Source organism: Euleptes europaea, chromosome 10 (assembly GCF_029931775.1).
Source record: "Euleptes europaea isolate rEulEur1 chromosome 10, rEulEur1.hap1, whole genome shotgun sequence".
NCBI classification, from domain to species: Eukaryota; Metazoa; Chordata; class Lepidosauria; order Squamata; family Sphaerodactylidae; genus Euleptes; species Euleptes europaea.
In genome coordinates this window covers 3,846,557-3,869,930 of record NC_079321.1, presented here as the reverse complement: position 1 = coordinate 3,869,930, position 23,374 = coordinate 3,846,557, and the positions used below count along the sequence as shown (strand labels likewise).

The window sequence follows — 23,374 nt, the reverse complement described above, 5'->3', positions numbered from 1 at the left end:
CAAGAGCGCCAATTATTTTATAGCGCGGGTACACAGAATCAAACTGATAGATTTTTAAAGGCCAGTCAAGTCTGTCTTTGTTAAAACATTTGATCTTTTTTACTTGGAGATCAACGTGAGTTTAGGGGGTTTTCTGCCGCATTTGACCTTTTTATGGTCATCCTAATTTTTTGTAATAAGTCTCCAATAACCCATAATGTAAACTTAATGTCACTGAAATATGGTGCCGTGAAAATGAGCAAATTTATTTCTTGAAGAAAACGCCAGGTGATAATGGTTTCATCAACTACCAGAAAACGTACTGTAAGTTCTGGTCTGTGCACCACAGTAATATAAAAATGTGTTAAGTTTATTAAAAAATACCCTTTCATTTTGGAACACTCAGTGCTGTTCACAGTCCCATCTCCACTCATTGAGTTGAAATGATGGTGATTCTACATGCATTACAAATGGGAGAATTTGAAGAACTAAGGGATGCGTTTTTTTCTTAAGCATAAATGCAGAGAAACTGCTTAGTTTAATGCTATTTGGTCTCTCTCTCTCTCTCACACACACACACACACGTAGAGATCTGGGCCCTGACCTGGATGGTCCAGGCTAGCCCAATCTCGTCAGATCTCGGAAACTTTGTAGGGTCAGTCTTGGTTAGTACTTGGATGGGAGACCACCAAGGAAGTCCAGGTTTGCTATGCAGAAGCAGGCAATGGCAAACCACTTCTGAAGGTCTGTTGCCTTGAAAACCATAGAATAGGAGTGTCAAATTCAGTGGTTATGGGGGACGGATGTGACATAAATGGCACTTGGTCGGGCCGGGCCATGCCTCGCCAGCCCAGATCGAGAGTGGGGTGTGTGGTTGCCTCGGCTGGCTCGCGGGCCGGATAAGAGCTCTCAAGGGGCCAGATGTGGCCCGCGGGCCGTATGCTTGCCACCCCTGCTTTAGGGGGGTGGCTAAAAGTTAGCTGTGACTTGATGGCACTTTATACCACCGCCACCGAAATTATGGGGGTATTTTAAGATGTGTCCTCCTCTAGCTGTTGTTTCCAATGTGGTTCACCCTTGAAATCACTAGAACTCAGCTGTGTACTTAACAGTACCTATGGTAATGGCCTCCCCATCCCTGCCCTCCTCAGGCTCTGCCCCAAAACCCTCCCACCCGTGGCGAAGAGGGACCTGGCAACCCTATCAGTCATACTTCTAAACAAAATATTTATTTTGTGCAGCAATGTTGCAAATGTTTACCTATATCATTGTGACTTGAAACATATAGACTTCCCTCATTTATTACCCACTTAGCTCATTAATAAGTTTATTTAATATTTTAATTAATGGAAAATTGGTAATGATAGTTATCTTCCTAAAGTAGTATGCTCAAAACCTTTGTAATTCAATAGGCTCAGCCAGTTTCCCTTTATAATTGTTATCTTTTATCCGTACACATCACCAAAGGTAGGGTTACCAGGTCCCTCTTCGCAACCGGCGGGAGATTTTGGGGGCGGAGCCTGAGGAGGGTGGGGTTTGGGGAGGGACTTCAATGCCATAGAGTCCAATTGCCAAAGCGGCCATTTTTCTCCAGGTGATCTGATCTCTATCGGCCGGAGATCAGTTGAATTAGCAGGAGATCTCCTGCTACTACCTGGCAGTTGGCAACCCTACCGGCAGGCCGTAAAAGCAAACAAGCTAAATTATTAATAACTGAGGCTTTATAGCACAAAATAAAATGAATTTCTTCACTGTTTCTAGATGAAGGCCTTAGATATCTTGTCAAATGGGTTTTTGCTACTCAGCATATTGCATGGGGCTTTTACCCCCCCCCCAAATATTGAGATATTTATATAGGGATCATGGGGAGAAGCCCTCCTGACTGTCCCATCAATCAAAGAAGCTAATTTGGTGGATACACGAGAGAGGGCCTTTTCAGTGGTAGCCCCCATGATTGCAGAACAACCTCTTTTCTTACTTCCTCTTTTCTTACAACCTCTTTTTTTTACTTCTTTTTCGACATTCGTCCCCTTCCAAAATGGCAACTTCTGTGCAGTAAGTGAACCCCCCCCCCCAATTAGGCACATCCTTCCTATCTGGCAAGACCTTGAAATATCCAGGATCTTTGCAGTTTCCGTTGCATTTTAATACTCAGGCATGCCAGTCCTAAGGGGGGGGGCAGTTAGTTGACGGCTGGGGACGACACAGCCGCGCCGCCTCCTAAGAGGCTTCCCGGTCCGTAAATAAAATTAAAAACTCCACTTTTTAAAAATTCCCAAAAAAACTCCCCCATTGAGTTTCACCGGGCTACGCCATCTATTTTGCAGGCATAACTCGACGCCTGCAAAACAGCACGTTCCTGGGGCAAAAGGGCTTTATGAGCTGCCAAAAGGCTTCTCCACCCCTGAGAATGCCCTAGGAATTTGTGGAACTCCCTGCCCCAGGATGTGGTGATGGCCGCCAACTTGGAAGGCTTGAAGAGGAGAGCGGACATGTTCATGGAGGAGATACCAGTCACGATGCATACCTATTCTCTCCAAGATCAGAGGAGCATGCCGAATATATTAGGTGGTGTGGAACGCAGGCAGGACAATGCTGCTGCAGTCGTCTTGTTTGTTTGAATATAATTTTAATTTTTTATTTCCCGTAATTTTCAAATCAAACGTTTTAAAAGCATCATTACAAATCATCTCTTAAACATTTTTTAAAAAGATTATAGCAAATCATCCCTTTTAAACAATCCGAAATTTCGATATATATGTACACGGGTGAGATGTATTGGCCAAATCCTACTTAACATAGCAGCTATTCACGGTATTAATCTGACAATATCTAGTGTTTCAGTTTTCTTCAGAGAAATGAGTCTGAGCGCATTTTCTTTATTTAATGCCAGTTTTACTTTTACGGGGAACAATAAATTTAAAGTGCTGATGGTATAAACTCTAATGTAGAGCCATTTTTCTGCATATATTTTCAGTGCTTACATTCCAGGAATGACTTTCTACATTATAACTTACATAGAAAAGCACTGGTGCAGGTACACTTGATTTCTGTTGCACGCAAGCTTTTTTTAGTCTTTTCAGTCATTATTTAATTTCAACCAGAAGGTTGGACCAGAACCAACAGGTTCAAATTAAATCAAAAGAATTTCTGTCTAGACATTAGGAAGAATTTTCTAACAGTTAGAGCGGTTCCTCAGTGGAACAGCCTTCCTCGGGAGGTGGTAAGCTCTCCTTCCCTGGACGTTTTTAAGCAGAGGTTAATTGGCCATCAGTCAGCAATGCTGATTCTATGACCTTAGGCAGATGATGAGGGGGAGGGCACCTTAGCCATCTTCTGGGCATGGAGTAGGGGTCACTGGGGGTGTGGGGTGGGAGGTAGTTGTGAATTTCTTGCATTGTGCAGGGGTTTGGACTAGATGACCCTGGTGGTCCTTTCTAACTCTTTGATTCTATGGTTCTATGATTGTTTTGACATTTCTGTCGCATTGCCATTGACCGAATTTCATCTTCCAAGACACCTGTCTCATTGGCCATTACTATGGCTTGAAGAGTATCGCTTCCCTGGATAGGGCTGTGTTTCAGTGGTAGAGCATTTGCCTGGCATGGAGAAGGCCCCAGGTTCAATCCCTGGCATGGTGTCTCCAGCTCATAGGCACATGTAGTAGGTGATGCCCATCTGAGTACAAAGACCTCAACCTGAGTTCTTGGAGAGCCACTGCTGGTATGAGTAGACCGTATTGACATTGATGAACTAAGGGTTTGATTCAGTATAAGACAGCTGCATGTGTTCAGTGGTGTGTACCTACCATCTTAGAATCATAGAGTTGGAAGGGACCACCAGGGTCATCTAGTCCAACCCCCTGCACAATGCAGGAAATTCACAACTACCTGCCCTCCCACACACCCCCAGTGACCCCCTACTCCATGCCCAGAAGATGGCCAAGATGCACTCCCTCTCATGAACTGCCTAAGGTCATAGAATCAACATTGCTGACAGATGGCCATCTAGCCTCTGCTTGAAAACTTCCAAGGAAGGAGAGTTGACCACTTCCCAAGGAAGCCTGTTCCTTGGAGGAACCGCTCTAACTGTCAGAAAGTTCTTCCAAATGTCTAGGCGGAAACTCTTTTGATTTAATTTCAACCCATTGGTTCTGGTCCGACCTTCTGAGGCAACAGAAAACAACTCTGTACCATCTGTGTGTGTCCTTAGAGCAGAGAGTTTTTCCCCACAAGGATAACATGATCAGCCCACCCCGTTCTTCTTTGTCTTTCATTGGTGGTCACAGGAAGTAATACTTTCTTCCAAAGCTGGTACATTCTCAAGAGTAGCATTGGTGTATGCTTAATGTTAAATTCTTCCAGATAGAGAATGGTAGATTCTAGAATACAGAATCTTTTTTTTTTCTTGTGGGAGTGGTAACCAAACCAAGCATTTTCCAGGTATTTTAGGAAATATGTTAGTTTGGTGTGCAGAATAAGACACAGCCACTCGAGGTCAGAGTACATTCCCTGAGAGGTTCTATTGCCTCACCTCTAGACAGTATCTGTAGGGCTTCAACATCTGTACTAGTGTGTACGTTGATTAGACATTGCAAAGTTGATGTAATATGATAACTATCACTGAGAGGTGATATGATAACCATCTTCAAGTCCTTGAAGGGCTGTCATATAGAGGATGGTACCGAGTTGTTTTCTGTTGCTCCAGAAGGTCGGACCAGAACCAACAGGTGGAAATTAAATCAAAAGAGTTTCCCTCTAGACATTAGGAAGAATTTTCTAACAGTTAGAGCGGTTCCTCAGTGGAACAGGTTTCCTCTGGAGCTGGTAAGTGCTCCTTCCCTGGAGGTTTTCAAACAGAGGCTAGATGGCCATCTGTCAGCAATGCTGATTCTATAACCTTAGGCAGATCATGAGAGGGAGGGCATCCGGAAAACATGAGCAAAATGCGCGTAAACGCGCAGGGAGAGCAAGGTGATCCCTGATGGCCAGAAAAGGCATGCATAATCAAAAGGAAACCCTGAAGCAGTCAGCGAGGTGACCGTGAGGGAAACAGCCCTGCATGAATGGCTGTAGAGGAGTTCTGTACAGATTTTCATCCATTAAAAACTCCAGATCAATTGGAGAGGCTACCTAGTCTGAGCATGGTGGAGTGGTTAAGAGCGGTGGACTCTAATCTGGAGAACTGGGTTCGATTCCCCCTTTATCCACATGAAGCCTGCTGGGTGACCTTGGGCTAGTCTCAGTTCTCTTAGAGCTCTCTCAGCCCCACGTACCTCACAAGGTGCTTGTTGTGGGGAGAGGAAGGAGAGGCGATTGTAAGCTGCTTCAAGACTCCTTAAAGGTTGAGAAAATTGGGGTATAAACACCAACTCTTCCTCTACTTCTGTGCTGTACCCTAACAGATAAACAATGCCCTGTTGAGCGAGTTTTGTGCGGCTTTTGTTTTTGCAGGAGCAAACCTTGGCTCTAAGGAAAGAAGGAATCGGCGTTGTGTTAGATTCTGAGCTGCCTCATCTCATAGGCATCGATGACGATCTTCTGAGCACGGGGATCATCTTGTATCACTTGAAGGTAATTCAGTACTTATCTGCATCCCATTTTCTAAACGGACAGCTTTAATTGTAGTGTTAATTTGGCTGTCTGAATAAGCTGGAGCATCCATTACTTCTGGGGGATAATTTGATATCAGCTGTTAGATGCTCCCGGTTCAGCTGCTGCCTATATCTGTCCCGATAGCAAACGGGAGAGGAATGACATTGTTGCTGAGCGTATTGGGTTTTCATTCATTTTGCCCTAGCTGTGATTTAATATTGGCTGGAAATTAGCAAAGCACTTTTTGCCTGGCACACAGAGAACTTAAGAACATAAGAAAGGCCATGCTGGATCAGACCCAGGCCCATCAAGTCCAGCCATCTGTTCACACAGTGGCCAGCCAGGTGCCTCTAGGAAGCCCATAAGCAAGACGACTGGAGTAGCATTGCCCTGCCTGTGTTCCACGGCACCTAATATACTAGGCATGCTCCTCTGATCCTGGAGAGAATAGGTGTGCATCATGACTAGTATCCATTTTAACTAGTAACCATGGATAGCCCTCTCCTCCATGAACATGTCCACTCCCCTCTTCAAGCTTTCCAAGCTGGCAGCCATCACTGCATACTGGGGCAGGGAGTTCCACCATTTAACACAGTTTAACTCAACAGGGTCACACACACCCTGTCCAACTCCCAGTGCAGGTCATCCACCAGGGCAACCAAACCTGTTTCAGTCCCATGTCCAGGCCTGAAGCCAGACTGGAAAAGGATTCAGGTAGTTCAATTCATCCAGGAAACCCTGAAGTTGTCTATCACCACCCATCCAGAGAGCCAGTGTGGTGTAGTGGTTAAGAGCGGTGGTTTGGAGCAGAGGACTCCGATCTGGTGAACTGGATTTGTTTCCCCACTCCTCCACATGAAGCCAGCTGGGTGACCGTGAGCTAGTCACAACTCTCTTAGAGCTCTCTCAGCCCCACCTACCTCACAGGGTGTCTGTTGTGGAGAGAGGAAGGGAAGGTGATTGTAAGCTGGTTTGATTCTTCCTTAAGTGGTACAGAAAATCGGCATATAAAAACCAACTCTTCTTCTTCTCCTTCTCTTGCTCAAGAATGGAACATTACAGAATATGCTGTAATGGCAAAATTGCCAAATTAGGTGAACAAAAGGCCTAGCAAAGAATTATGTGATGAATGGAAAACATATTATTTATACTGCTCTTTAAAAGTGTAGGTTTTTTTTCTGGGGGGAGTGGGACCAGAGAGAAGTATAATGTTTTGATATGAACATTATGAATTATTGATAATATTTTTGTATTTATTGTTTTTTGGGGGGGGGTTATTGTGTTTTTTTTTTAATTTGATGTGTTAACTCAAGCTGAATTATTGCAAAGTAATATTAGATCTTTGAACTTATAGTAGAAATATAACTTATTATATCACAGTTATTTACTCAAACCACCTGAGAAGTTATCAACATATAGGGACCAGTAGAAATAGTCTGGTGATTGGCATAATGTACTCATCTAGCTTATCACATATTGTTTATTCTGGTATTTACTACTGAATGTGTAATTTTCTCTTAGTAATGGTATGTTTCCTATTATATCCTATGTTTATTATGTTATCTTTAAAGGAATAATTAGTAAGAGACCTTTTTTGTAGTAATCTCAGTTCTGTTTGTCTTTCATGTTTTGTTTTTATTAATATTATACAATAAAAAGAACATCTTAAAAAAAAAAAAGAACAGAACATTTGAGACCGGTTGATAATTATTCAGGTCTCTTGGTCTGAGGTAGATTTCTTCAGCAGCGGATGGACCACGGTCTGCTTCCCTCGGGGAGACTTTAACTGCCTCTCAGATCCAGTCAGCTCCCCCTCCCGGCAGATTTAAGCAGCCAGTATGGGCCAAGGTCATAAATTCAGGCGGTTGGCCTCAAACATCCAAGGATACCATCGTCAGACTGAATGAACTCCAAATAAACCATTTTGTGGCCACCAATGCAATTCATGTAGCATCACGCAATCTTTGTAGTGGAATAAAGAACTCCTACGTTTTTCCACCGTAGGAGGGTCGAACGCATGTCGGCAGAGAAGATGCCGCAGCAGAGCAGGATATTGGTAAGCGAACAGCAGCTCTCTCCCTTCCTTTAAAAACCAGTTAATCCTGCTGCATTTTTGATCCATGATCAGTGATCCAGTCCAAGTTCCAGTGCAAAATGATCGCCTGTACGCAAATGAACATTTAGGCGTAACTTGATTATAACTTTTAGCGCTATTTTCAAAGGGGCCGTTAAATAATAAATTATGGCTAGAGTAACAGCCTTATCTGTACCAGACAGCAGATAGATTAAATGATAGCCGTGAGACAGAAAAGTGTGAAGTCAATGGCGTAATAAAAGAAGATCTTATAGAACAGGAGTGGGGAACCTTTTTTCCGCCAAGGGACATTTGGATATTTATAACATCATTTGCGGGCCATACAAAATTATCAACTTAAAAATTAACTGACCAAACCCCAAGCAGGCAGCTGCCCCAGATGACTGCCCCCCCTGGGCAAGCAGGCAGGCATCCAACCGGTGGCGTACTTGCCCATTTGGTGGCACAGGATTGTCTGTTGCACCAGCTGGGCATAGCTGTCCAGCCACACGCCGAAGTTGCTCCTGCTCTGCATGGTCGGGGCCGGATTCTACAGCTGGCTTCTACCTCCACCTGCATGGGTGAAATGAGGACACACTGGCTAAGAACACACACACACACACCCCGTGCATTCTGGCCCTGCCCCCTTTAACCCCTCCATTGTCACCACTTCTGCCCTCAGCTCTCTTGTAGTACAGAGGGAATACGTTTCTCCACAGCCCGGGTGGGAAAGGGTTAACACAGTTTCTTGGGCAGTCCTAGCAGCCGCATAGCTAACGACTCTTCTGCAAGGGGGAAAAAAGGTTCCTTTTCACGGCAAAACGAACTCATATCCGCCTTGAATAGAGGCTGTTCCTGTCCGTGGGAAGAGGCAGATCGCCAGTCTTAAATCTTTTTGAGCTAGAGATCTGCCTGGACCCATGAAGGGCCAGACCGGTTTGATTCTGCCTTAAGTGGTAGAGAAAGTCAGCATATAAAACTCTTCTTCTTCTATTCCCCTTGCTTGTGTTAACAAGTGTTTGCTACAGCGCACTGTTTCTGTGAATTTGCACAGTAATATGCTTGCATAGAGGTAGCACCATACGATGTGAAAAAATATATCTTGGAGTCCTTTTCACAGTTAATGGTGCAGCAGATTTTAAATTGTAGGAGAAGGGCTGTAAGTGCTGTTGGTATCGGCTACTAAAACAAAAGTAAAAATCTGTTTCTTTGTTTGGCAGTCCTTCACGGCCTCGACTTGGAAAGCGAGCACTGCATTTTTGAACATTTTGACGGAGCGGTTAATTTAATACCACTCAGAGGAGCGCAGTGTTCTGTGAATGGGGTTCAAATAACAGAGGCAACGCAACTCAACCAAGGTATTTGTCAAGAAAGAATGCACGTCTGTGTTTATTCCCTTCTCATAGAGCTAAAAGGGACCACCAGGGTCATCTAGTCCAACCCCTTGCACAAAGTAGGAAATGCACAACTACCTCCCCCCCACACCCCCAGTGACCCCCTCTACGCCATGCCCAGAAGATGGCCAAGATGCCCTCCCTCTCATCATCTGCCTAAGGCCATAGAATCAGCATTGCTGACAGTTGGCCATCTAGCCTCTGCTTCAAAACCTCCAGGGAAGAAGAGCCCATCACCTCCCGAGGAAGCCTGTTCCACTGGGAAACCGCTCCGTCAGGAAGTTCTTCCTAATGTTTAGCCAAAAACTCTGTTGATTTAATTTCAACCTGTTGGTTCTGGTCCGACCTTCTGGGGCGACAGAAAACAACTTGGCACCATCCTCTATATGACAGCCCTTCAAGTACTTGAAGGTGGTTTAAGATATCCTCTTTTTTGTCTATTCTTCGCCACTGATACCCTCTTGGGGGCTGGGGAACCACATACAACTTTTTCATGTACTGCTCATGGCTCTTCTGAGGAGTATTCCCCAATGGGGGACTGATCCCATGTTTCAGAAAAGAGAGCAAGGCCCGTGCCCACTGGGGGCTTGTGTTTGGCAGTTGGCTGAAACACCTGCCACTGAAGGAACAGGTAAGCCCCAAACCTCCCAGAGGTGCCGGCCTCATGCTAGAGACGGAAGTAAATGTAGCTCTTTTGGTTGATGGATCACAATGGGTCGCCGTGTTTGTCTGTAGCAGCAGAAAAGAGCAAGCGTCAAGTAGCACTTTAAAGACTAACAGAATTTCTGGCAGGGTAGGAGCTTTTGTGAGTCACAGCTCTCACAGTGGCCATCCAGTTCCTCTGGAGGGCCAACAACAGGGCATAAAGCCTTCATGAGAACATCAGAAGAGCCCTGCTGGATCAGGCCAGTGAGGGTCCATCTAGTCCAGCATCCTGTCCCACACAGTGGCCAACCAGTTCCTCTGGAGGTCCAACATCAGGGCATAGAGGCCGAGGCCTTCCCCTGATGTTGCCTCCGGGCACTGGTATTCAGCGGTTGACCGCCTCTGAAAGTGGAGTTCCTCTTTATTCACCCTGGCTGGTAGCCACTGATAGGCGTATCCTCCATGCATCTCTCTAATCCCCTTTTAAGGCCTTCTAAGCCCGCATCCATTGCCATTATTTTCCCGGCACAAGCGTTTGTGAGCCAGAGCTCACTTCTCCAGTTGCCAAACACCACAAAAATCAGTCAGCGGTAACTAGTTACCCGGCTGCCTCAGCAGCAGCTGCAGTCCCCCCTTTGTCAAGGCGAATAAATATTTTCTCTCGGCTCTCCCCTGTTCTAATACAAAGCCTGGCTTGTGAGACTGATGGTTATATTTCTGTGCTTCACTAGCGTAGTACAGGCAGACGCTCTGGGAAATACAAGGCCTTACCTCATTTTCCCCCACCAATTCATTTTATCAATTGATGGAGACACATCCCGTTGGGCTGTGTTTCTTCAGTTGTTGTTTGTGTTCTGCGACTTAACAGGGCACTCTGTTATTTTTAGGACTTTCCCCCCTTGTGATTCTCTCTCAGGGTGGTTAACTGGCTTTATTATCCCTCTTTCTCTGTTTTCTTTGACTTGTCTGCAGGCCGGGAGAGAAGGATCATAGAATCAGAGTTGGAAGGGACCACCAGGGTCATCTAGTCCAACCCCCTGCACAATGCAGGAAATTCACAACTACCTCCTCCCCGCACACCCCTACTCCATGCCCAGAAGATGTCCAAGATGCCCTCCCTCTCATGATCTGCCTAAGGTCATAGAATCAGCATTGCTGACAGATGGCCACCTAGCCTCTGCTTAAAAACCTCCAGGGAAGGAGAGCTTACCACCTCCCGAGGAAGTGCTCTAACTGTTAGAAAATTCTTCCTAATGTCTTGACGGAAACTCTTTTGATTTAATTTCAACTCGTTGGTTCTGGTCCGACAAGCTGGGACCCCAGAAAACAACTCGGCCCCATCCTCTATAAAGAAAGTACTAACCCATCTGCCCGGCTTCCCTTTATTTATAAGTAACTAAATCGGGGAGGCTTAAACAAGCTTTGTTCCCTGTGAATTTGTAGGTTTGTGTGAGAGCCTGTGATTTAGAAGGAACCCATTTTGCGTTATGGGCAAACCTAACCCATTAAGTCAAATATAGACAGCTGGCCACTATCTGTACACCAAAATCACAGTAAAAAAGAGCAAGAATCCAGTAGCACCTTAAAGAGTAGCAACATTTCTGGCAAGGTTTGAGCTTTCGAGAGTCACAGCTCACTTCTTCAGATACCTGTGACTTACGAAAGCTCATCCCCTGCCAGAAATTTTGTTAGTCTTTAAGGTCCTACCGGACTCTTTGCTCTTTTCTACTGCTGCAGACGGACTAACATGGCTACCCATCGTGATCTACCACAAAAATCATAGTTCGCAAGCTGGAAAGTTTTAACACGATCCTTTGAATGCACATATTTTATCACCAATTATTAAACACCATTTAATCTCGGAGACTGGGATACCGGCACCTTGAAATATCTTCTTCAGGTATCTGATTAAGGTGCTTGCATGCCTAAATGTATCCTTTAGTTTTGGATTACCATTCATTTGAAATGTGTCGACCGTTTAAGATTCTTCCAGGGAAGTTGCGCACAGTACACACTGTAATTAATTACCACTTCTTTATCCAAATTAACTGCACAGGCTGCCGTTAATATGCCTTTTGATTCCGCATAATTGAATGAAAGATTTCCACCTGAATGTTTTTCGGCATTGCCTAGTCTAATTGCGAGCCTTAATAGTTCTTTCTATTCAATAAAATATAGCTAAACCCATGTAAGGTCAGGTCTCATGTAAGGTCTCTCAAGAATTAAACTACCTTCCTGAAGTTGATTAATACGGTAATTATCTTGTTGTCCATCTTGAAAGCGTGGAACAGAGTGTTCCATATAAAGTCACTGTGAGGGTTTTTTTCCCTTCACTAATAAATCCCCCATAGTTAATTTTCCTTTTCATTTTTGCATCATCCCAAATTGCCCAGTACTTCATTACTTTAAAAATTATTATATTCTTCCATTACCATTTTTTGCCGTCAAGTCACTGCTGACTTATGGCAACCCCATAGGGTTTTCAAGACAAGAGACGTTCAGAGGTGGTTTGCTGAACCTGCCGCGCCCCCCGGTACTCAGTGCAGGTCTCCCTTCTAAATACTAAGCAGGGCCGAGACCTTGCTTAGCTTTTGAGATCTGATGAGACTAGGCTAGCTTGGGGCTATCCAGGTCAGGCCATGTTTGATGGCAATTCTTGCTTTTTTCCTTGGGCCTACTTGGGGATCATGGACATGCAGACAGATAATAGAAAAACTTAGGCAAATCTTGCATCCTCCATGTTTGTTTATATGCAGCCTTTCCTCAAAAAACACGGAGCATAACGGCAGCTTACAAAAAAACTATCTGCCCCCCCCCCACCGGTCAACAAACAAGACCAAAACAGGCAATAAGAAAGATGGTAGATTAGCTGCCTAATGCTGGTTTGAAAAGGGGTGGCTTTTTTTAAGTAGTCCCGTGGTGCAGAGTGGTAAGCTGCAGTACTGCAGTCCAAGCTCTGCTCACGACCTGAGTTCGATCCCGACGGAAGTCGGTTTCAGGTAGGTTGACTCAGCCTTCCATCCTTCTGCGGTTGGTAAAACGAGTCCCCAGCTTGCTGGGGGTAAAGGGTAGATGACTTGGGCAGGCCATGGAAATACCCCCACAAACACAGTCTGCCTAGTAAACGTCAGGATGTGACTTCACCCCATGGGTCAGGAATGACCCAGGGGTTGCACAGGGGACTACCTTTACATTTACTACCTATACCTACTTCTTTACATTTTTAATGAAAATCAGACGGTGTGGGGGCCTTCTGTACTTCCTCAGAAAGAGCATTCCATAGCAGCCATGTGCCCCCCAAAAAAACCAAACAAAAGAGTGGTCCTGTGCTGTGGGTGATCAGAGAGCTTGAAGGTCTGGTTCTACCAGGAGCAGGCTTTGGGATTTTCTGCGATGGCAAAGAGCGTCATAATAGGAGAGGTGATCCTTCAAGTAAGGCGGCCCCACATTGTGTAGGGTGTTAAAGGTCAAAACCAGCACCTTGAATCAGAGCCATAAACATATTGGTGACCAGTATAATTGTACTACCTTGGCTGGGATGGCTCAGGCTAGCTCGATCTCGTCAGTCCTTGGAGACTAAGCAGGGTTGGCCCTGGTTAGTATTTGGATGGGAGACCACCAAGGAAGTCCAGGGTTGCTATGCAGAGGCAGGCAATGGGAAACTACCTCTGCTCATCTGTGCCTGGCCCTAAATAGCCCAGGCTAGCTCGATCTTATCAGACCTTGGAAACTAAGCAGGGTCAGTCTTGGTTAGTATTTGGGAGACCACCAATGAAGTCCAGGGTTGTTATGTAGAGGCAGGCAATGGCAAACCACCTCTGAACGTCTCTTGCCTTGAAAACCTTGCAGGGTAATTGTCAGTTGCAACTTGGTGGCTTTTTTCGCCACCACCATATGACTGTATCAAGATGGAAGTAATGGTCTCCTGTCTGCGTAACCGGCAAGCTTACCTCACTCTCTTACCAGTTGTAGCTCAAGAAACACAACATCTGAGTTTGCCTGGTAAAGAATGGCATTGAAATAAATGCCACTTGAGGTTTATATGGACAGAAGGAATTTCTGTCCATGGAGTGGGACTTCCTCACTTTTCCTTTAGCTGCCGACCAAAACAGACTCCAACATGTTGCTCTTGGGGGAAAGGGAGGCCCCCAGGATTAGCTGCAGAGGGGTGGGGAGTTGAAGTGAATCAATAGGTTTAAGGTTCAATCTCTGACATCGCCAGTTAAAAGGACAAGGCAGGAGCTGATGTGAAAGACCTTTGCTTGAGATCCTGGAGAAATGCTGCTGATCTGAGTAAACAATACTGCCCTTAATGGACTAAGGGTCTTACTCAGTATAAGCATGTGTTCTGCAACAGGAGAGGGAAAATCAATCCAGAGAAATCCCCCAATCCAGAGAAATCTTGCATGGAATCTAACCCTATAAAATAACAGCATGGAAATTTTTCTTTTCTTTTAAGAGATAAAATTGAACTTCAACTCCGCCCCCCCCACCCCCAGGTAGAGAACTATTTCCATCGTAGCTCCCAGACCTGGAAGTGCTATAAATTCCACCATCTACATCTGTACGTAGGGGCAGTCCTTCCCTGAAGCTGTTAAGTCTTTAGTTCTTCCTTTCTTTTCGTAGAAGTAAATACTGCAGTCAAGTCCTATTTTTGGAAAGAGAAACGGTCTTCGGTCACGAAGTTCCTCTGTAGTCTGAATCTCCCTTCTTTGCTGGGGCTGGGGGTAGAAATATGCCAGTGGAGAACTGCTTCTTCCCCAACAGTTGACGGAGTACACTTAAATCATTCCCTGAGCTTCTAAAAAGGGGACATAGTAAATTTAACTTTCGGGCTAGCGCAAAAGATGAGATTGAGAAATGCTTTGGGTAGGGTTGCCAGGTCCCTCTTCGCCATCGGCGGGAGGCTTTTGGGGTGGAGCCTGAGGAGGGCGGGGTTTGGGGAGGGACGTCAGTGCCCTAGAGTCCAATTGCCAAAGTAATACCACCACCACGTGGTTTTACTGCCTATACCTACTTCTGTTGAATTTGATTTTTTATGAATTTTGCCTTGTTGTATATATAATACTGTACATTTAATTTTGTTGATTGAAAAGGTGCTATGAAGCAATAGTGCAATCTGAGGAAATTATATTTATAAATATTGATATAAGTGAATCATTAGCCTACAACTGTGATTTTTGAATACTACCAATTTACAGTTGAATTTACATTTTTTTGAATACGAAATATACCTACTTCTTGACAATTCCTCATCTCTCTAGAGCCTTCTTTCTGGCTAGATTAAATGCTAACCCTTCTATGGTGACGCAAGGCAGAGTTTTGAATTTATCATACTCGGAAAGGACCTGTCCGTGCTCTTCTGGCTCCATCGACTCATTAGCTCATGTGTTCTTGGAATGCTGTTTCTATGAGGACCTTAGATCACGATATCTCTCTCCTCTTTTCATACATAAAGCCAATGTCTCTGTGTCTGATATATTGCCTCTTTTACTAAGTGCTCGGGATCCCAAGGCTACATTGGCAGTGGCAAAATTTATCTCAGTCCTTATATCCCTCAAAAATTAGATTTAAAACTATGCTGCCCAAGATCAGGGGATCAAGGAGCTTCTAACATGGTGTAGTGGTTAAAAGCGGTGGTTTGGAGCAGTGGACTCGGGAGAATCGGGTTTGATTCCCCACTCCTCCACAAGAGTGGCGGAGGCTAATCTGGTGAACTAGGTTGGTTTCCCCCCCTCCTCCACATGAAGCCAGCTGGGTGACCTTGGGCTAGTCACAGCTCTCTTAGCCCCACCTACCTCACAGGGTTTCTGTTGTGGGGAGGGGAAGGGAGGTTGGCTGCCCTAGCTTTGGGGAAAATAAGGACTGTATGAAAGAGTTAAAACAGAAACCTTTTTTGCAGTGGTAAGCTGGCAGAATCGTAACCAGCTGGGGCTTCTTCAGTACAGGTTCATTTAAAAAAAAAAAGTATGCAGATTGAAAGGAAGGCCAAACATGCTGCATTGCATAAATTACAGCGATGGTATTGAAATGGGTTTGCGGCATAAAGTTTTATGAACAGTAAATCTTCTTTAAGATTAGACAGCGACAAAGCGCAAGTAGGCAATGTTAGCATAATTTCGAGCTGAAAGAAAACACTGTATTCTGTCTTTCTAAGGGATGAGTTGGCACAATTTGAAAAGTGTGGTTTGTTTTATGGCCTTTTCCCCATTTTAATTTCTGTTGTGAATCAGGGAACAGCCGTCAGAAAAGAGGGGTTGCTGAATTGGGAAAAGGTTTGAGAAAACTGTTCTAGGTAGGGTTGCCAGGTCCCTCTTTGCCACCGATGGGAGGTTTTTGGGGCAGACACAAAAAAGGGCGGGGTTTGGGGAGGGGAGGGACTGTTTTGCTGTGTTGTAGTCCTGTTGTTTCGAGTAGGGCTGCCTTTAAAGCAGGGATGTCGAACTCAATTGTTACGAGGGCCAGCTATGACATAAATGTCGTTTGGTTGGGCCAGCCCATGCCTCGCCAGCCCAGATCGAGAGTGTGTAGGGGGGCGGCTGGCTGGCTCACGGGCTGCATAAGAGCTCTCAAGGGGCCTCATCCGGCCCCTGGGCCTTATGTTTGACACCCATGCTTTAAAGCAGGGATCCTCAAACTTTTTAAACGGGGCCAGTTCACTGTCCCTCAAACACTGTTGGGGGCCGCCCCCCCCCGCCCAAACGGGAAGGCAGCCAGGCGCCCAGGCAAAGAAAAGTTAACTTGCGGCAGGAGGACGTGCCGCCCCTCCCCCAGGTGCCTCTCCATGGCCAACACTCCCCCCTTCGCTGGGCTGAGAGACCCCCCCGACGCCGCGCACCCTCCTTTCCCGCCTCCTGGAGCGGGAGGCGGGCTGGGCTGGCCCCCTGCTTGGCAAAGAGCGCCTGAGGGGAAGGGCGCGGGAGGAGGCCGGCAGGAGACGGGGGTCTCTCAGCCCTCCCCTCCCCGGAGGCGCCGCCACCAAAGCCCCCCACGCGGGGGCCCCGGCGCTCGCTCATCTCGCTCAGCTTGCAGGCAGACAGGGATGTTCTTCCAGCCCGGCATGGCTCCTTCAGGGCTGCGGCAGGAGGAGGAGCAGCGGCGAGGGGCGCATTGCAGTCCGAGGCGGCGCCTCCCGTCCCCCGAGCCGCGCGCGCAGCTGGGGAAAGGAAGGCGGCGGCGGTGGCTCTTCAGGGCAGCCACGGCGGGGAAGGTGCAGAGGCGGCGGCAGCTCCCGGGTCGGCGCGGGTGTCACCGCTCCGCAGCTGCCACCGACGCTTTATACAGCAAACGGCCGCCTTAGTTTGGGGAAGGGACGGGCACGGCAGCAACGGCTCTGGAGGGAGGAGGGGGCCGGGTTCAAGAACCTGACGGGCCGGATCCGGCCTGCGGGCCGTAGTTTGATGACCCCTGCTTTAAAGTGTAGTGCCAAAATGCTCTTCCAGTTAGAAAATCGATACAAATCCTAGAATTGCTGGCAAAAACCAACAGATAGATGGAACTGACAAAATGACAAAACGACATTACCCTCCAGGCACTAAGAACCTAAGAAAGGCCCTGCTGGATCAGGCCCAGGCCCATCAAGTCCAGCAGTCTGTTCACACAGTGGCCAACCAGTGTTCCACAGCACCTAATATAACAGGCCTGCTCCTCGCATACTGTAGAGAATAGATATGCATCATGACTAGTATCCGTTTTGACTAATAGCCATGGATAGCCCTCTCCTCCATGAACATGTCCACTCCCCTCTTCAAGCCTTCCAAGTTGGCAGCCATCACCACATCCTAGGGCAGGGAGTTCCACAATATAACTATGGTTGTATGAAGAAATACTTCCTTTTGTCTGTTTTGAATCTCTCACCCTCCAGCTTCAGCAGATGACCCCGCATTCTAGTATTACAAGAGGGAGAAAAGCTTCTCCCTGTCCACTCTCTCCATACCATGCATAATTTTACAGACCTCTGTCATGTCTCCCCCTAACCGCCTTCTTTCCAAGCTAAACATCCCCAAGCGTTTTAACTGCTCCTCATAGGGCAGTTGCTCTAGCCCCCTGATCATTTTGGTTGCTCTTTTCTGCAGGAGAGACCCACTCAGAGTACCGCATAAAAAGAACTTAACTGGTAGTGTAGATATGCTTTGACACAGTGCTGGAAAACATTCCATTCACTTGTAAAACCGTATTCCACCCTTGATCGGAGAAGGGAGCCAAACCAGCCTTTTGCCTTACTGAATTATTTAGCTTGCAGTCATTCCATGGCACATGGTATTTTATGATATTTGCAGAGCGGGGGTCTGGTTTGGAACCGGAACCTCTAGAGCATCCCTGCGTCTCCTCGAGAGGAGAAAATTATTTGCTTGAGCCTTTCCGAGAGTAATTAAGGCAGAACAGCTGACTCACTTGGTAGCATCTGCTCTTGTTTGGGGCAAACTGCTCAAACAAAAGGATGGACTCAGAAAAGACCCCGGAGAGAAGGAAACCAAAGACGGTGAAATGCAATCTCTAAATTGCCCTATAGATCTCCAGAATCATCTTAATCCTGTTATTCATTTTTAAAATGTCTCACCACATAGATTTAAAAAAAACAAACATAGGCACAATTAATCCTTGGGGTAGTGGCAGGTTATTTGGACATCACACTGGAAAAAATGTGAAGTTTGTCCAGAACCAACAAACCACCTTTGTTCATGAGCAAGAACATATGAACATAAAAACACAAGAAAGGCCCTGCTGGATCAGACCCAGGCCCATCAAGTCCATCAGTTTGTTCACACAGTCACCAACCAGGTGCCTCTAGGAAGCCCCCAAACAAGACAACTGCAGCAGCACCATCCTGCCTGGGTTCAACAGCACCTAATATAACAGGCAGGCTCCTCTGATACTAGAGAGGATACTTATGCATCAGGACTAGTATCCATTTTGACCAGTAGCCATGGATAGCCCTCTCCTCCATGAACATGTCCACTCCCCTCTTAAAGCCTTCCAAGTTGGCAGCCATCACCACATCCTGGGTCAGGGAGTTCCACAATTTAACTGTTTAGAAGAAGAACTTCTAAAATTAGGATTGGCCCAAGGTGTCAGGCCACAAAGCCAGCAGTTCACCCCTTAGAGCAGTGGTTCCCAACCTTTTTTGGACCAGGGACCACTAGGACTTTTTTTGTTCGGTGCAGGGACCCCAAGGTTCAAAATAAAAATTCAGACAATTTGAAAATAAACTTTAATCATAACTGTTAGTTAAACATTAAACTTAGAATATATATTTGAATATATATATTTTATAATAGAGAACTTTTAATTAAAAATATTAATTTATTATGGGTTTATAACTTTGTTTCGCGGACCTTAATTTAGTTCTCGCGGACCCCTGGGGGTCCACGGACCCCTGGTTGGGAACCAGTGCCTTAGAGTAAACATTCTTTTTGGAAATGGCCAGAATGCACTAGGATAATTTGTAATTCCTCCATTGGCAACCAGAAGACCGGTCTTCCAACCCTTGTGTCATGCTGCAGGCAGCGAGCAAGGGCCGGAGGCTCGAAGCGTAGTCTGGAAAGCAGTCCAAAATCATACACGGTGTCAAGTCCCAGGGCCAGAGGAAGGGAAGCAGGTCCGAAGTCAAAGCCGGATTTATCTGTAGAGGTCTGTTCCAAATAGTAAAAACGTAGTCCAAGAGAATAGTCAGGGTTCAGTCCAGGGTCATAGGCACACAGAGTTCAGAAACAGGTAAAATCGCAGTTAGCACAAGGTGGTCGCACACATGGTTCCCACACCTGCCTGGATGCATGCACCTGCTTAAATAAGCCTAGGAGGAACCAGCTGTTGCAGTAGGAGGCTCATTATCCTCACTGCTGTCAGCTAGCAGTGCCCTTAGTTGTGCTTGCAACCTAGCACTCCTACTACGCTTAAGTAGGAATGATCTGCTGCATTGCTGCTCCAGAGGCTGTGAAGGGCTGCTGTCAGACGCAGGTGAGTCCCCTGCCCTGGATGGTTGTAGGCAGGGGGAACATTCATCCGTGCCTGCTGTGGTTCTTCCCTTCCACTGTCTGCTGCTTCCAGGTCCTCTTCGTCCAAGGAAGCCGCAGCAGGCTGACTCATGAAACATGGTTCAGGTAGAGTCCAAGATACCAATACAGACAAGGGCAGTTCAAGGCATGAGTCAGGGTCAGTCCAAGAAGTCACGATACCAGGGATCCAAAGTATAGCACAGAGCCAAGGCCGATTCTCAGGGAGGTTGGTGTTGAGTCCCTTGCACAACAGCCAAGCCTACTTGATGACTTAAGTAGGCCAGGGGAGAGGGGAACCAGCTGTAGCTTGTTATCCCATCTCAGCATTCCCTGCCTGGTGAAACTCATTAATCTAATCACTGTCGGCAGGGAGTGCTCCTCACTGGGCCTGCAGTCTAGCACTCCTTTGCTCATGTAGCTGTGCCTTGAGTCTCCTGAGCCTCTGCTCCAGTGGCTTTGAGGGGCTCTCTGGTGGCACTGCCGGTGGCTGGACCTCTGACACAGGCGAGTCCCCATCTGCATGTGGCTGCTCAGCCTGCTGCTGCTCCACACATGAAGCTGCCTTATACTGAATCAGGCCATCGGTCCATCAAGGTGTCAGTATTGTCTACTGAGACTGGCAGCAGCTCTTCAGGGTCTCAGGCTGAGGTCTTTCACATCACCTACTGCCTGGTCCTTTTTAATTGGAGATGCTGGGGATTGAACCTGGGACCTTCTGCATGCCAAGCAGATGCTCTGCCACTGAGCTACATCCCCTCCCCTCCTCTCTTTCACAGCCTTTAGCTTAAAGGTCTTCCTTGTCTGAGGAAGCCCCAGCAAGCTGACCCTTGACATCTTGTCAGGTGATACTCGGTTTCTCTGTAGACTGCAGTGTCTACTAAATTGGGTGGTTGTGAAGGCAAACAACTTATATTCCGCCTTGTGTGCTAAAGCTGCTGCAGAATGTATATTTAAAAAAGAAATGTCTTTGTTGGTGGCTGGAAAAGCATATTTTCATTTGTGAATAACAGAGGGAGAGCATTAGAGACCGTGTGTCTGTTTGGTGCAAATGATAGCATGGGGACGCCTGAGCAATCTCTTAAGAACCTGCTTCACATGAAAGAGAAGAAGATAGGTTTTTATACCGTGCTTTTCTCTACCGAAAGGGATCTCAAAGCAGCTTCCAATCGCCTCCCACCCCCCACCCCCCGCAAACAACAGGCTCGTGAGGTAGGTGAAGCCAAGATAGTTCTGAGAAAACTGTGACTGGCTCAAGGTCACCCACAGGGTGAATGTGGAGGAGAAGGGGATCAAACCCTGTGCTTCAGATTGGAGTCCGCCACTCATGTAGGGGAGAGGGGAATCAAACCCTGTTCTCCAGATTAGAATCTGCTGCTCTTAGCCACTACACCAGAGGTCACGTGTGGGACTCATACATTCCTAATCCTTCGGCAAATCTTCCTCCATGCCTGGAAGTAACATCTGACATAGCTGAGTAGTGTGTTTTGCCTGGAATCTTCCTAAACATACTATCCATACCTAGTAAAGGGCTAACCTGGGACCTTCCTGTCCAATTGTCCCAATTCTTCTTGATTCCTGCCTCCAACAGTGTGACTTGGAGAACGAAGCAGTGACAAAATGTTCTCCTCCCGGCTCATTTCTTGAAATAAATATGTGTGTCATTTACAGAGTATGGTTTCAGTCTGCTTTTTAATTATGGAAGTGCCCTAGAAACTCTCTCTTTAAAAAAAAAGTGTTCCTAATTTAATGCCATTGAGGGAGAACATTAATATCTGAGGAAAATATTTCATGTCAACATCCTAATCTAGTGCGCTGAAATATTATAATATATAGTACAGTAGTCTGCATTCCAAATGGATGACTGGCGTCATATCTGTGCAAAGGCAAGATGAATACACCAAGTTAGTTAACGGGGGAAATAGTCTGTCAGGTCACCCATCTCTGACACTCACTGCCCAGAAATGTTACATGGTTCTGGATTTACTAACTGAAGGACGGGCTGACTGCAGATATATAAAGCTTACTGTATAATTTGAGAGAACTGTTTTTGCTCGCAATTCTGTTACAAACTTGATTTGCTTATTTGGTAAGGATTGACCCCCCCTCCGTGCCATTAAGATCTTTTGTTGTGGTTACATGCTGTGTGCATTTGTCTTGCCAGGTGCCGTCATATTGCTTGGGAGAACAAATATGTTCCGTTTCAACCATCCCAAGGAAGCGGCTAAACTGAGGGAAAAAAGAAAGGTGAGCGTAGCAAAGTATTCGGGGAACCCTCCATTTCTGGTAAAAAAAACCACACGTCTCATTGACTAAACGGTTTTGCCCGTGAGATTGATTGACCCCTTTGCCCTAATTTTCATTATATGTTTAATAAATACAGTGCTCAGTGGGGGAAATTTATGCAACCGTAATTTCAATAGTGACAGCGGTGAGTAATTATTGGCTCTTCTGCTGTTTTGTTAGAGCGGGCTGCTTTCTTCCTTCAGTTTATCCATGTCGGACCTTTCAAAATCCTGCGAGAACCTCTCTGCGGTCATGTTGTATAATCCTGGGTGAGTAAATTTCAAGGAGCCGTTCTGCTGATATCGATAATGTACGTGCCCCTTAATTGTCACTGTTTGACAAACTGAGTTTTCTTACGTATCCCGCTGCCTGTGCATGTGCGTGACTATAATTTGTCATCCGTTCACAGGTCGCATGCTATAGGACAGGGGTAGGTCACTCCTGGCACGCATGCCAAAGAGAGGCATGGCAGGCCAGTTTGATCAGGCAGTTTCTTCACCCAAGCCACTGAGCCATTGACAGTCCTGCAGAGGATGGCGGCGGGGAGAAGGCGATGCGCATGGCTTGTGTGTGTGTGTGTTTGTGTGTTGAGTGCCTTCAAGTCGCTTTCGACTCATGGTTTATATATGATCCTTCTGCATAAAAAAGCCCCTCTCCCCCCCAAGACCGGAAAGGCAAGTTGAGAAGAAATATTGAAAAGGTAATGAGGATCAACCTTTATTGCTCATTGACAAAGTCTTAAGCGTTTAAGAAACGCTTGTATGGGAGAAACGGTTTTACAACAACTGCATGATCCCTTAAAGCTTGGTAGATAATGAGGAAGAAATGGGATGTGTCTGGAAGGAGAATGTTTTCTGTCACTTTGCTACACTGGGCCTTGGATTCAGTGCGGTTCGACCGTTGGCTGGCTCTCTTGAGGTAGCTGTTGTAATCAGACCTCCACTGCAGAACTTCCCTCAGCTATGTGCGAGCATCTCCTCATCACTCTTTGTTCTGTCCAAGGAAATCCCTTGTTCGGAGCGTGTGAGGAAGGGAAGGAAGGAGATAATTGATAAATTCTTCCTTTTTATAATGGATGATCAGCACTGACAAACCGTCGGCAAAGAAAACAAGGTCCAATATGGTTGCTAAGAGAGCTGACCCTTCAAGTTGATTTTCGTTGTTGCTAGGTCTCATCGGCCGCTTGGGACACCGCTGCAATTTTTAGTCATTATTGCTGTGTATGCCTCAATTGAGCATAGTTTCATTATGTATATTTGTTATCTATCTAGCACATGAACACATGAAGCTGCCTTATACTGAATCAGACCCTTGGTCCATCAAAGTCAGTATTGTCTCCTCAGACTTGCAGCGGCTCTCCAGGGTCTCAGGCAGAGCATTTTATTAACCTAGCATTTTCCTTTTATTATG

At 46.1% G+C, this 23,374-nt stretch overlaps 1 protein-coding gene across 2 annotated transcripts in view; it reads left to right on the top strand.

Annotated features, from left to right (window-relative positions):
- KIF16B (kinesin family member 16B) overlaps positions 1-23,374 on the top strand; it is a 134,408-nt gene that overhangs the window by 47,948 nt on the left and 63,086 nt on the right. For both annotated transcript variants that reach the window (XM_056856650.1, XM_056856649.1), the window contains exons 13-17: positions 5,433-5,552; positions 7,578-7,629; positions 8,868-9,005; positions 21,843-21,925; positions 22,145-22,233. In XM_056856650.1, coding sequence (XP_056712628.1) covers positions 5,433-5,552; positions 7,578-7,629; positions 8,868-9,005; positions 21,843-21,925; positions 22,145-22,233 — 482 coding nt within the window. The remainder of the gene's footprint in view (positions 1-5,432; positions 5,553-7,577; positions 7,630-8,867; positions 9,006-21,842; positions 21,926-22,144; positions 22,234-23,374) is intronic.